General features: G+C 43.5%; 1 protein-coding gene across 1 annotated transcript in view; it reads left to right on the top strand.

The window, feature by feature from the left end:
• AK5 (adenylate kinase 5) overlaps window positions 1-12,541 on the top strand; it is a 531,421-nt gene that overhangs the window by 490,438 nt on the left and 28,442 nt on the right. The window contains exon 13 of the mRNA XM_006888596.1: window positions 9,394-9,594. Coding sequence (XP_006888658.1) covers window positions 9,394-9,594 — 201 coding nt within the window. The remainder of the gene's footprint in view (window positions 1-9,393; window positions 9,595-12,541) is intronic.

Below are 12,541 nucleotides of genomic sequence, written 5' to 3'. Positions count from 1 at the left end.
GTATTTTCAGCTGTTTCTTCTCATTTTGAGTTTTACCATATCAGCAAATAAAGGCCCTTCACTGTCTAAAGTTTTACTCCATCCACATCAGTTAGGTAGACTCTACTTTGAGGAGGAAGTTCCTCCCCAGTTGTATTGTGGGTACTTTTCAATCTGAGGAACTGCTATCTGGCACTATATTGGACAGTCATTCATAGGGCTTTCGAGGGCCGGGCCCATTCTTTCAAAAGTAGATGTGTAGCTTTGCTTCTTTGCTTCTAGTCTGTTTTCCTCTTGAAGCTCTACTGAAACCTGTCCACTACTGTGATTCAGCTGGTATTTTAAATACCAGTGGCATAGTTTCCAGCATCACAACAAGCCATCACAGTATAGCACAGTTACAAATGAGTTATATGGATAGTAATATCTGTCAATCTTTATTCAGAAGGTTTTGTGGTCATCAAATAATGTTGTTGTTTTTGTTGTTATATGCTGTCAAGTCATCTGCAACTCATAGCAACCCTAGGTACGGCAGCTTTGAACTCTGCCCTATCCTGAGCCAGTCTCACTGTCGCCAACACACCTACCCCCATTACCCCAGTTACAGTGTCAAACCATTTCCTCCAGGGTCTTCCTCTCCTGCACCATCTCTCTGCCTTTCCTAGCATGATTTCCTTCTCCAAGAACTAGTCCCTCTTGACAACATGCCAAAAGTATGTCAGGTGGAGCTTCAAAATCCTTTCCTCCAAGGAGCAACTTGGTTTGACCCTCTCCAGGACAGACCTGTTTCTTCTCTTGGCAATCCATGGACTGTTCAATACTGTTCTCTAGCAACACAATTCAAAGGCATTATTCCTTCTTCTGTAATCCTTAGTCAGTGTCTAGCCCTCTGAAGCATAGCAAGTAATTGCAAAGACCTGAATCAGGTGCACTTTAGTCTCTAGACTGACATCATTGCTCTTTAGCATTCTAGAGAGATCCCTGAAAGCATATTTTCACAATGTAGTTCATCTTTATGAAATGATGTAATGTGCATTAATGTGTTTTATAAGAAAAAAATTAGAAAATATTATCTAGTTTTAGAGTCACTTGCTTTTGAATCATACTCTATACAAGCCTCTAAAATCCCTCCTCCATAACCACTTACTCTTTTTTTTTTCTTATAGTCATTTAGGGGGACTTACATGCTTTATAGGGCCTTTTGTTCTATCCCCTGGCCCTTGGGTAAATGAGTTCAAATCCTCGATATGATCATCCTTGAAATAAAGCAAAACTTCCTCCCCATCATAGCTTCCACTTATACCTGTTTTAGAATGTGGCAGATAAGAAGCCTAGCTAGAATGAGGGAGACAAAAAGCATCATTGACAGAATGACAAGACAATTTTGACCAATGCTAATATTCATGATGCCATTACAAAAATACGCCAGTGCCCCATTTCATTACTGAACCAACAGCCCTCAAGTGAGATTTTTGTGTATCCACTAAGGCAGATTTTTTAATACTTCTGGAAGGAGCTAACAGAAACAATGACACTGATTTGTCCCTTGGTACAGGCACTTCAGATGATTGCACTATCAATTAGTCAGATGTGCAAGACACCACATCCAATCCTCCAAACTGAGCACCTGCTCTAACCCTGACCAGAAAAACAAAGGTGCTACAGAGTAAGCTGCTGTGGACTTGTGTATGCCTTGCAAAGACCATCTGTACCATCCCCTTCCAAGTCACAAGCAATGAATTTGAAATTTGGCAAAAACACATAGAGACATCTGATCTCCACTAGATACTTGGAGCTGTTTCAACCAGCTGGTTGAAAGCCTGGTGAGTGTTTATTAAATGTGCATCAAGCCTGCAACTGTACATGAAGACCATTCAGGCCTGTGTATTGTTTTAACCAGCCTGCAAAGAGCTCGGCATCCTTTCCACATCACACCAGTTGAGTGGTCTGGTGATTGAGCCCATCTGTTGACTAAAAAATCCTGAGTTAAGTTAAACACTGAGTTAAGCTGACTCTTCCAAGGGGCATGAGGTCCTCTGATTATTTCCTTGGCTACTAGTGTTATATACAACAAAACTTTTCAAATGTTGTCTATGCATCTGAGAGCTGGACAGTGAATAAGGCTGAGAAAAGAAGAAATGCCTTTGAACAATCTTGAGGAAAGTGCAACCAAGATGCTCCTTGGACGCAGGGATGCTAAAGCTTAGTTTCACGTTCTTTGGGCATGTTGTCAGAAGGCACCAGTCTTTGGAAAAAGATAAGCGGGGAAAGGTGGAGGGATGGAGAAAGAGAAGACTCAACAAGATGGATTGACACAGTGACTGTAAGAGTGCCAGAAGCATATCTGAGAGGATGAAGATGGGACAGGCTAGGACAAGGTTCAGCTCCGTTGTTCATTGGGTCTGTTGTAGATAACTTGGGGGCACCTAACAACAACAATCAGTATCCATGGCATTGCTTACAAGCAAGTACAACATAATGTTCATAGCATACAGGTCTATCTACAAGTGGTTTCTCTGTTACATTCCTGTCTTCAACTCCAAGGCAGAGATTTCCTCTCACTGAATTTACAAGCTGTATCTTCAATAGAATTTTCATCAAATGTGGCATATTGGGAAAAGGGAAGGCTATCAGCATAAAGTGTGTGTAAAAGATAGAGAGACAGGAGGCAGAAAGGAGATGAAGGAGTGGAGCTTCTTATCACCTTTCCCACCCCAGCCAAGAACCCCTGGTCTTAGAGACTATTGTGTTAAAAGCCTATTTTCAGACCTGGCTTGCAACTCAATGTCATTTAACTTTGCCTCTCTCCGTTTCCTCCTCTAAAAATGTAGAATAAAAATGCCTATTTCAGTGTACTGGGGAAAACTGGATGCTGTCCTTGAAGAGTATCCTATACATTTATAAGCCTCTATCTGATATTAAATTATTACAGGTTATTAATTCTTTGAAATTTTTTAAACATTTCCTAGATTTTTTCTGATTATAAAAATAAAAATTTTATCTTTTATGCATAAAATACAATGCAGAAAAGCTTAAGACTGCATCGTAAAGTGGACTCGGGGTGGGGATTGTAAAACAATGAAAGAATTTTTTTTCAAAGAGAAAAGCAAACTGGGGAGGTGGGCAGGGAGGAAAATGTACATCAGTGAAGGAATGGAAATCCAAGTCCTCTATAAACTTTCATTAAAATCTCAATTAAAAAGAAAAGCATAAGGTAAACACTAATTAACCTCCAGAGATTATACTTGTTAATATGTTCATGTATAATCACATAACAACAACAATCTTCCAGTGTCTCTTCTACCCATTTTTATATAGTTTTAAATTATGCAGAATATAATGATAGCTGTTATTTATTTTGAGCATTTAAAATGTGCCAATAAACTGACTTTACTAAACATGTCATTTTATCAATCTTCCTAATCATACAATCATATTGTTATTATTCCTTTTTTTATAGATTAGTATCATCTTGAGGGAAAGGTGCATACTTGGCACGGCTCACTGGTATGAACCTGAAACTGTTTCCTCAGATAACCTAATATCTTACCCAACAGCAGCCAAATTAATCACCTATTAACAGAAGTAAAATGCATGAGCTTTTCTGTCCCTCCTTAGAGACTCTCAGCTGAAATTCTGCTCTTGATCTTCAGAATATGCACGTAATTTCCCTATGTGTGAGTGATGACATTACTATCTCTCTGCAATGCTACTCTTAACACTCTCAAAACATGTCCCATTAACTAAATCTGCGATTTTGTTGGTAATGTATTCCAATCCTCAGAATGAGCTTAACAAGTAAAGGTAACGAGTCTGGTCGGGGGAATTTCTAGTTGGTTTGTTCCAGTTGTCTGGAATAGTGGTAAGACTCAGAAACCACCTTGGGATTTTCTACATGGGGTTTTTTGCTCTCTTCACTCAACTTCTGGCTTTTTGTAGAACTTTGAGCCAGGTAATGGCTCTTGGGGGTAGGGGGGCAGAAGTTAGGGGACAGGGTATAATTATTAGTGTTGAGCATTCAGGATTGTTCTGATGACCTAGATGTGCCTTCTCCAGTAAATTTCCCAAAGAGACTTTTGGAGTGAGACTAGATTAAGAAATAGGGTACTGTCTTCTTGTTTACCATGGGCCCCTAACTCGTAGGCCAGGAAGACTCTGATAAGCAGGCTGAGGAATGGAATGTAGGCTAAATGTCTGAGTGGAGCCTCTTACCTCTTAAATCCAAATATGACCAACAGGAGATTTTCTTTTTTTTAAAGAATAACTTCCTTGAAAAGCCCACATTACTATTAAATCACATTTATATGGTGCTTGAAATGCACTAGGCATTTTATATGCTCACTCCCTCATCTTAAGCTTCACAATAGTTCCATTAAAAACTATTATTATCCTTGTTTTAAAGTAAGGAACTGAAAAAGAACAAGGTAGCTATTACTCTCAACAAAGGCAGGTTCTTGGATGGTGTGGCCCACCTCTTGTAAACATGGCCCAGTGGGTGTGCTGGCTTCATCAGAAGGAAGCCGCAGTGGAGATCAGAGGACAGTAGGAAAAACCCTCCTCCCCTCCACTAGCTAGAATTACCAAACAAAATCAGTGTGGCTAATCTGCTGACAAGTGTCCTCACCCTGCTGGGCTGTTCTCATGTCCTGGGGACTCATGGGATGAGGGCTAATCCTAAGAGACAAGAGCCAGTTTTCCAGCCTGCGATGATGTGAACTTCCTTGCCCACTGTCTCACCCTATCCTACCTGCCTTTGGCTCCCAGGCATCTTTACTGGGCCACATGCTAAGGATCTTGACTCTCTCCATTAGAGTGACATCACCAACCTTGGGAGTTGCATGTAGCAGATTAACTGTCACAACTTCTCTGAGTCTCCATTTCCTTATCCTTGACTCACTCATTGCTTTCAGGTAAGAACAAACTCACAGATGACCCTCCAACTGTTTTCTGAGGCTGTAAATCACATAAGAGGAAATGACCCTTCTCCTGTGGAGCAGCTGATGGATTTGAACCAGCAAAGAGGTGTCACCTTTAGTTTAACAGTGCAACTACACGACCAGAGCTTCCTTAAATTTTCTTAAATTTGTTGTTGTTGTTGTTGTTAGGTGCCATCAAACTGAGTACAACTCATAGGCACCCTTTGAACAACAGATCTGTCCCCTATCCTATCCTGTGCCATCCTCATCATCATGGACACGCTTAAGCCCATTATTGCAGTCTTGTGTTATTCCACCTTGTTGAGGGCCTTCTTCCACTGACCCTCTACCTTTCCAAGCGTGATATCCCTTTCCGAGGAATAACCTCCCTAGAAACAGGCTCAAAATATGTGAGATGAAGTTTCGTGATCCTTATCTCCAAAGAGCACTCTGGCTGTTCATGAGATATTCAGTGCTCTTCTCCAGCAGCACAACTTGTCTTCTGTCATCCTTATTTATTGCCTGGCTCTCAGATGCATAGTAAGTGATTGAAAAGACCCTGGGGTGAATTAGGTACACTTGAGTCTTCAAACTGACATCACTGCTCCTAAGTGATTTGAAGAGATCCTCAGAGCAACTGATAGATTTGAACTGCCTGCCTTTGGGTTAGCAGCACAACTCCTTTACACTAGGCCACTAGTTCCCTATCTAATCCTTAGATAAAATAATACCTCCCAGCAGGGAAAGCAGAGAGACTCTAGGTAAGGTTCTATACATCATACAGTTAACTGCCCAAATGTAGTTTGTGATATTTTAACAGGATTGTCTTATATTTTTCAAAGGGTGTCTGTGCTCTAATAAAGTGTGCCCTGAGTATCTAAAAGCCATGGAGAAGCCGGTGATGCTGGTGGCAGAACTTCAGGGGTGACAGCAAGGTGCTACTAGGGCCAAGGAGTTGTCTTCAAGTATCTGTGATTCAACAAGGACAGAATTCTCTACTCAGGATTATCTGATGTTAGAGGCTGCTCACAGTCCTGTGGGCTCCCGAGAGCCACTCCAGGGGGCATGCTAAAGGCATGTACTGGAGTGTTTGGGAGGGAGGAAATTAAATGGCATTATATTCAAACACTTCCAAAGCATTAAAATAGTCAAACCACCAGAGGTTTAGTGAGTGTGAGCACAGTAGCTGTTTATATAGGTAGATGTTGCTGGTTCCAGGAAAGAGGTCAAGTTTTGACATGAGGAAACAGCTTGTAGAGCAGCTTCTCAGACATGTGTGTGCCACGTAATCGCCTGGGGATCTTGTTGAAATGCAGACTCAGTAGGCCTGGAGTTGGGCCGGAGACTGCATGTGTAACAGGGACCCAGGTGATGCCAATGATTCCAGCATGGACCACCCTTTGAGGATCAAGGTGGTCCTCAAAGCTCCCTGTCTGCCCTGCCCTTACTTTACCCAGGAAGGCCATTCAGACCAGCTCCTGCTCAGTTGCACTTTATCTCTATTTGTACATGAATGATGCCCTGAATGAAAGTTCTTGTCCCCAAGAGTGGCCTAAAAATGACTTGTCAGCTGGAAAAATCTCTGGGGCCTTATCACACAGCCCTATCCGGGAAGCGGAGAAGTCTGTCACTGAACAGTAGCTCCTCCCAAGCTCGCCCTCTGCTGGTGAACATGGGTCATTTTCTTGTAAACCCTCACCAAGCCTTTCTTGCTGCCCAAATAGTGATTCTACCCCTCCTTCCAATAAGTATAAGCAGAGAAGTTGCATGACATCTTTCAAAATCTTTCACTTTTGTAAAGTGTGGAGAACTTCCACTTTGTCACGCCGCTCATCCTTTGGAAAAATAGATGTTATTGTTGTTGTTATGTGCCGTCGTGTCACTTGCGACTCATAGTGACCTTAAGTACAACAGCCCTAAACTCCGCTCTGTCCTGTGCCAATCACACTGTCTCTGACACTCCCATCCCAATTATCCCAGTCAGTGAATCAGTCCACCTCATAGAGGGCCTTCCTCTCCTGCGCTGTCCCTCCACCCTCCCAAGCATGATGTCCCTCTCCAGGGACCGGTCCCTCCTCACAACATGTCCAAATTATGTTAGACAGAGCCTCAGAATCCTTGCCTCCAAGGAGCCACCCGGTTTAACCCTTCCCAGGACAAATCTGTTTGTTTTGTTTCATTAAAACACCGCAGCCCCTGTTTCTGGGTGGTGCCTGCCATGCCCTCGCCCCACCCTCAGGCACTTTCCAAAGAAGGGGGGCAAGACTTCCTTTACACACAGCCAAAGTATGCAGTCAGGAGAAAACAGCAGGGCTTTTAAGTGGTGAGGTTAATCGTAAAGGCAAAAATGGTATCACCCACAGATACTATCTCATTCTCATTGCTGTCAAATCAGAAGCAGATTTTTGGAGGCTGTAAATCACACAGGAGGAGACTGCAGTTTACATTCTTTCTCTCTCTTGGAGCTACTGGTGGATTTGAACCACGAGAGAGGTGCTACCTTTGAATCAGCAGCAAACCCCCTAAAACTATGCCACCGGAGCCCCCTCCAAAAATTGTATTGTTGTCACGTGCCATCGAGTTGGCATCAACTCGTAGCTGATCCTTCAGTGGGTCTTCCAAGGTAGTAGTACTCATGGAAGGAGACTTCCCATCCTGCAAAGCAGCTGATAGATTGGGTTAGCGCCTCAGACCATCAGAGCTCCCTCCAGAGGTAGGAGACAAGAGGAAGTTAATGATGGGAGCTTAGTGTCACTGATCCTATTATGACCATTCATTCATCTGAAGACCTTTGGACCCCCAGACCTGGAAACTCATACTGAGAGTTCATAACCTAACAGAGGAAATAAGCACAATATTTACTGAACGTTGCTATGCTATATGCCAACCATACGGGTGGGTTACCCAACAGGCAAGGAAGCATGGACTTACTTGTGTTTACTCACTAATCGATAGTGAACAATTGCACATGGGAAAAAGAGGAAATTCTTCAATACAGATCAGTAAGTAAGCAGCACACCTAACCCATGCTTACCTCATCTAAACTAGGTACCACGTCTCTGGCAAGGATTGTAAATGTAAAAAGAGGTTTTGATTCTGTGGGAAGGAACAGTGAGATTGGGAGGGAAACAGATGCTACCCACACTATGAAAAAGAATCTTTGATGTGGAGGGGGAAATGTGAAATTGTTCACTACAGATGAATAAGTAAGCTTAAGTCAAGCCATGCTAATCGAGCTTACTGGGGAATCCGACTGACAAACCTCGGCAGCCTGACTCTAACCTGTGTAACCATTATGCTCTACTCACTTCCACCTAATACAGATACAGTTTCAGAGCAGCCAAGCAGCTCAGCTGCCCACTAAGTCACTGGGGGCTCATCCACCAAGGATCAGCTCCGAAGGAAGCCCTGGCAATCAGCTTCTGAAAAAAACCAGCTATTGAAAACTCCACAGGCCGCTTCTCCCTCTAGCACCTGTGAAATCTCCATGAGTGAGAATCAACTTGACAGCGACTGAATTGGTTTTGTTTTTTAAGCCAGTAGCTGGTGTAAGGTTGGCAATTCATACCCACCTATCAGCTCCATGGAAGAAAAACCTGGTAATGTTTTCCATAAATATTGTAAAACCCAGAAAAGCGCCAAACCCATTACCATCAAGTCTATTCTAAGCCATTCAGACCCTCCATTGGGTGTCTTTGTGGAAGGAGACTGCCTTTCTCCGCAGGAGCAGTTGATGAGTTCGAACCTCCTACTTTTCAGTTACTATACCACATGGAATTTGTCCTGGAAAGGGTTAAACCGGGTGGCTCCTTGGAGGCAAGGATTCTGAGGCTCCGTCTAACATACTTTGGACATGTTGTGAGGAGAGACCGGTCCTTAGAGAGGGACATCATGCTTGGGAGGGTGGAGGGACAGCGCAGGAGAGGAAGGCCCTCTATGAGGTGGATTGATTCACTGACTGGGATAATTGGGATGGGAGTGTCAGAGACAGTGCGATTGGCACAGGACAGAGAGGAGTTTAGGGCTGTTGTACATAGGGTCGCTATGAGTCGCAGGCGACTCGACGGCACATAACAACAACAACAACAACATACCACATGGAAACTTCTCTATTACATAGGGTCTCTGTGAGTCAGTTCACTCAAACACACTTAATAATAACAAGAGATTAGCTCCACCTCAGCAGGTCAGGGAAGCCTCACAAAGGAGGAACCCTCACCCACACGCTCTTCCTCTTAGTGAGGAGAATAGATGGGATTTCATGATTGTAGGGCATAGCATTGCTCTAAGCCCTGTGCCTGGTCAGATGATCTAAATCTGAGAGCCTAAGACAGTTCCGAGAAAGACTTTGAAGTGAGGAGCCCTAAAGGCCAGACTGAACTCTGCCATTCTGGAGTTTAAGGACGTAGAGAAGAACCAGAAGAGAACGAGAGGCGTGGGCCGTCTCAGAACGTCCCAGGGTAGAGTTTCTGACCAACCTGTGCCGCCCCCTCCCCAGATTGGAGACCCGCACTTGGTGATCTGCATGGACTGCTCCGCAGACACCATGACCAACAGACTTCTCCAGCGGAGCCAGCGCAGCGCAGGCAGCCCGTGCGTGGACGACAACGCCGAGACTATTGCCAAGCGCCTGGAAACCTACTACCGCGCCTCCATCCCTGTGATCGCCTACTATGAGACGAAAACACAGCTGCACAAGGTGAGCCCTTTGCCCTCTCCTCCTACAATAAGCCGGTAACCCTTCCTCCACCCCAGGAAAAGAGAAAACACCACCAGTACGTTTTTGGTGAAGAGCTTTAGGAATTGGAGCTGCAAGCAGCTGCCAAGGTTTGGGCCAAAATAGGGGTCTGTTCCTCTCTTTCTGTCTCCATCAAAATTAAATGTCTGTCATCACTAAAATGTCAGCCTTATAATTCCCACAGATGCTATTATAATTCTGGAACACAGCCCCTATTCCCAAGAAGGAGAGAGAAAGGCATAGATGAGGCCTGCGTTTTCACGCACTCACCTCTGCCCTCCAGCTGATTCTGCTAGATCTCAAATTCCACAGCCTCGCATTTCCCTGTTGTTGCATAGTTCATACTTGGCTGCTTTGTCTCAATTTCCTGCAGTAACTGATGTTATTGTGAGAGGCAGCATATGGGCCTGGAGAGCAGGTAATTAGATGAAAAAGTGAAGGGCCTGCAGGGCAGTGGGTACTGTTGGCTTAATGATCATGAGCTATAATCCATGCTGGATCATCTGCTGAATTTGGGCGTACTACCCAGTCTCCATTCTTCTATAACCATTCTGTTATTCACTCTCTATTCATGTGATAGATATTTATTAAGCATCTTCTGTAAGCCAGGTGTTGCTCTAGTGGTTTGAATGAGTAAAAGTAAGCATAGAGTAAGTTCTGAGGGCCCTTTAATGCAGCCTGAGGGCAAGGGGTGATATGGGAGATATCTTGTGGGGACTTCACAAGGTTTGCAAGAAGGAACAACACAAGGAGTGAGCCCCGGTGATGTGGTAGTTAAAGAACTTATCTGCTAACCAGAATGTTGGGGGGTTCAAACCCACCAGTCACTCCACAAGATAAAGATGTGACAATTTGCTTTCATCCAATCACTCCACAGGATAAAAATGTGATAATTTGCTTTCATAAAGATTTACTTGCTGAGAAAAACGCTTTGGAGTCATTCTGCTCTGTCCTGTAAGACAACGACGAGCTGGAGTCGACTTGATGGCAGTGGTTGAGGAGCATACTGTGAGGGAGGCAAACATAACCTACCTCCAAGGAACCCACGTGAAGTCAAGAGACAAGTAGCCCAGCACGGTTGTGACGTACAGTACTGAGGAAAAGAGAGACAAGAGATATGTCCTCCAGGGTTACCCATTTTTTAATATTATTTCATTAGTTCCTTGTTTTTCAATGCAGCATAGTATTCTATTGTGTGAATATACCACAGCTTCTCTATCCATTCATTTGTTGATGGGCACTTGGGTTGTTTCCAACTCTTTGCTATTGTGAACAAAGCAATAAACATAGGTGTGCATACATCTGCTTGGGTGGCAGTTCTGGTTTCTTTAGGGTATATTCCCAGTAGTGGAACTGCTGGGGCAAATGGTATTTGTATTTTCACCTTTTTGAGAAAGCCCCGTACAGCCTTCCATAGTGGTTGCACCATTTTAAACTCCCACCAACAGTGAATAAGGGTTCCAATTTCTTCACAACCTCACCAGCATTTGCTGTTTGCTGCTCTCAGTTTTGATATTGTTACTGGGGTGAGATGATATCTCCCAGTTGTTTTGATTTGCATTATGTTGAGTGAAATATCTGAGTCACAAAAGGACAAGTACTGCATAATGCCACTATTATAAAATGGGACTAACATCGTATTTGGGGGAAACTAAGAAAAGAGGGGATAAATAATGTACACTGCATTGAAACAGATGAGGGAGAGAACTGTTTAAAAGGGATATTATTTACATGACAAGAGTCCATAATAAGAGCTGCATAGTAAAGTGGACTGGGGGGTGTGGAGGGGAATTGTATGAGAATGAAAGTTTTTTTTTCTTTTCAATGAGAAAAGTGAACTGGGGGAGAGGGATGGACAGGGAAGAAAATGTGCAACAATGAATGAATGGAAATCTAAGTTCTCTATAATTTTTCATTAAAATCTCAATTTAAAAAAAGAGATAAGATATGGGGAGATAACCATGGGCCAGATCAAGATGAGCTTTGTTCTTATTCTTTTTGTTATGACTGCCATGCAGTCACCTGCAACTCATAGCAACTCTATATACAACAGCTCTGAAGCCTGCCCTATCCTGAGCCAGTCTCACTGACTCTAACACACCTACCACCATTTATCCCAGTGACTTTGTCAATTTATCTTTTGGGGTCTTCCTCTCCTGCGCTGGCCATCCACCCTTCTGAGCATAATGTCCTTCTCCAAGGACCAGTCTTTCCTGGCCATGTGCCCAAGGTATGTGAAGTGGAGCTTCAAAATCCTAGCCTCCAAGGGGAACTTAGTTTCACCCTCTCCAAGAAAGGCATGTTTGTTCTCTTGGCAGTCCATGGCATGTTCAAGACTCTTCTCCAGAACCACAACTTAAAGGCATTGATTCTTCTCGCATCCTTTGTCATTGTCCAGCTTTCTAATGCATCGCAAGTAATTGCAAAGACCATGGCCTGTAGCAGGCACACCTTAGTTTCTAGACTGACTCTAGATCTTTGCTTCTCAGCAATCTATAGAGGTCCCTGACGGCACGTTTTCCCAGTGCAATTCGTCTTCTGATTTCTTGGTTGATGGTGCCAAGTATGTTGATTGTGGAACCAAGCAAGCTGAAATTGTTAAGTCTCAATCTCTTCTCCATCTACAATGGTGCTGTCAATTTGCCCAGTGGTGAGAACCTTTGTCTTCTTGATGTTGAGCTCAATCCATATTGAAGACAACAGTCCTTGACTTTCTGCAGCAAGCGCTTCAGGTCCTCCTCAGTTTCAGCAAGCAGGGTTGTGTTATCAACATAATGTAGGTTGTTGAGTCTTCCTAGAATCCTGATGCCACTTTCCTCCTCATAAAGCCCAGCCTCCTGAATGATCTTTTCTGCATATAGATTGAAAAGGTATGAACAAATTCTCCAATGGATGATGGGAACTGCTG

Source organism: Elephantulus edwardii, unplaced genomic scaffold, assembly GCF_000299155.1.
Source record: "Elephantulus edwardii isolate Elephantulus edwardi_28Jun2011 unplaced genomic scaffold, EleEdw1.0 scaffold00069, whole genome shotgun sequence".
NCBI classification, from domain to species: Eukaryota; Metazoa; Chordata; class Mammalia; order Macroscelidea; family Macroscelididae; genus Elephantulus; species Elephantulus edwardii.
Note: the sequence above shows the minus strand (reverse complement) of the source record. Positions and strands in the feature narration are given on the sequence as shown.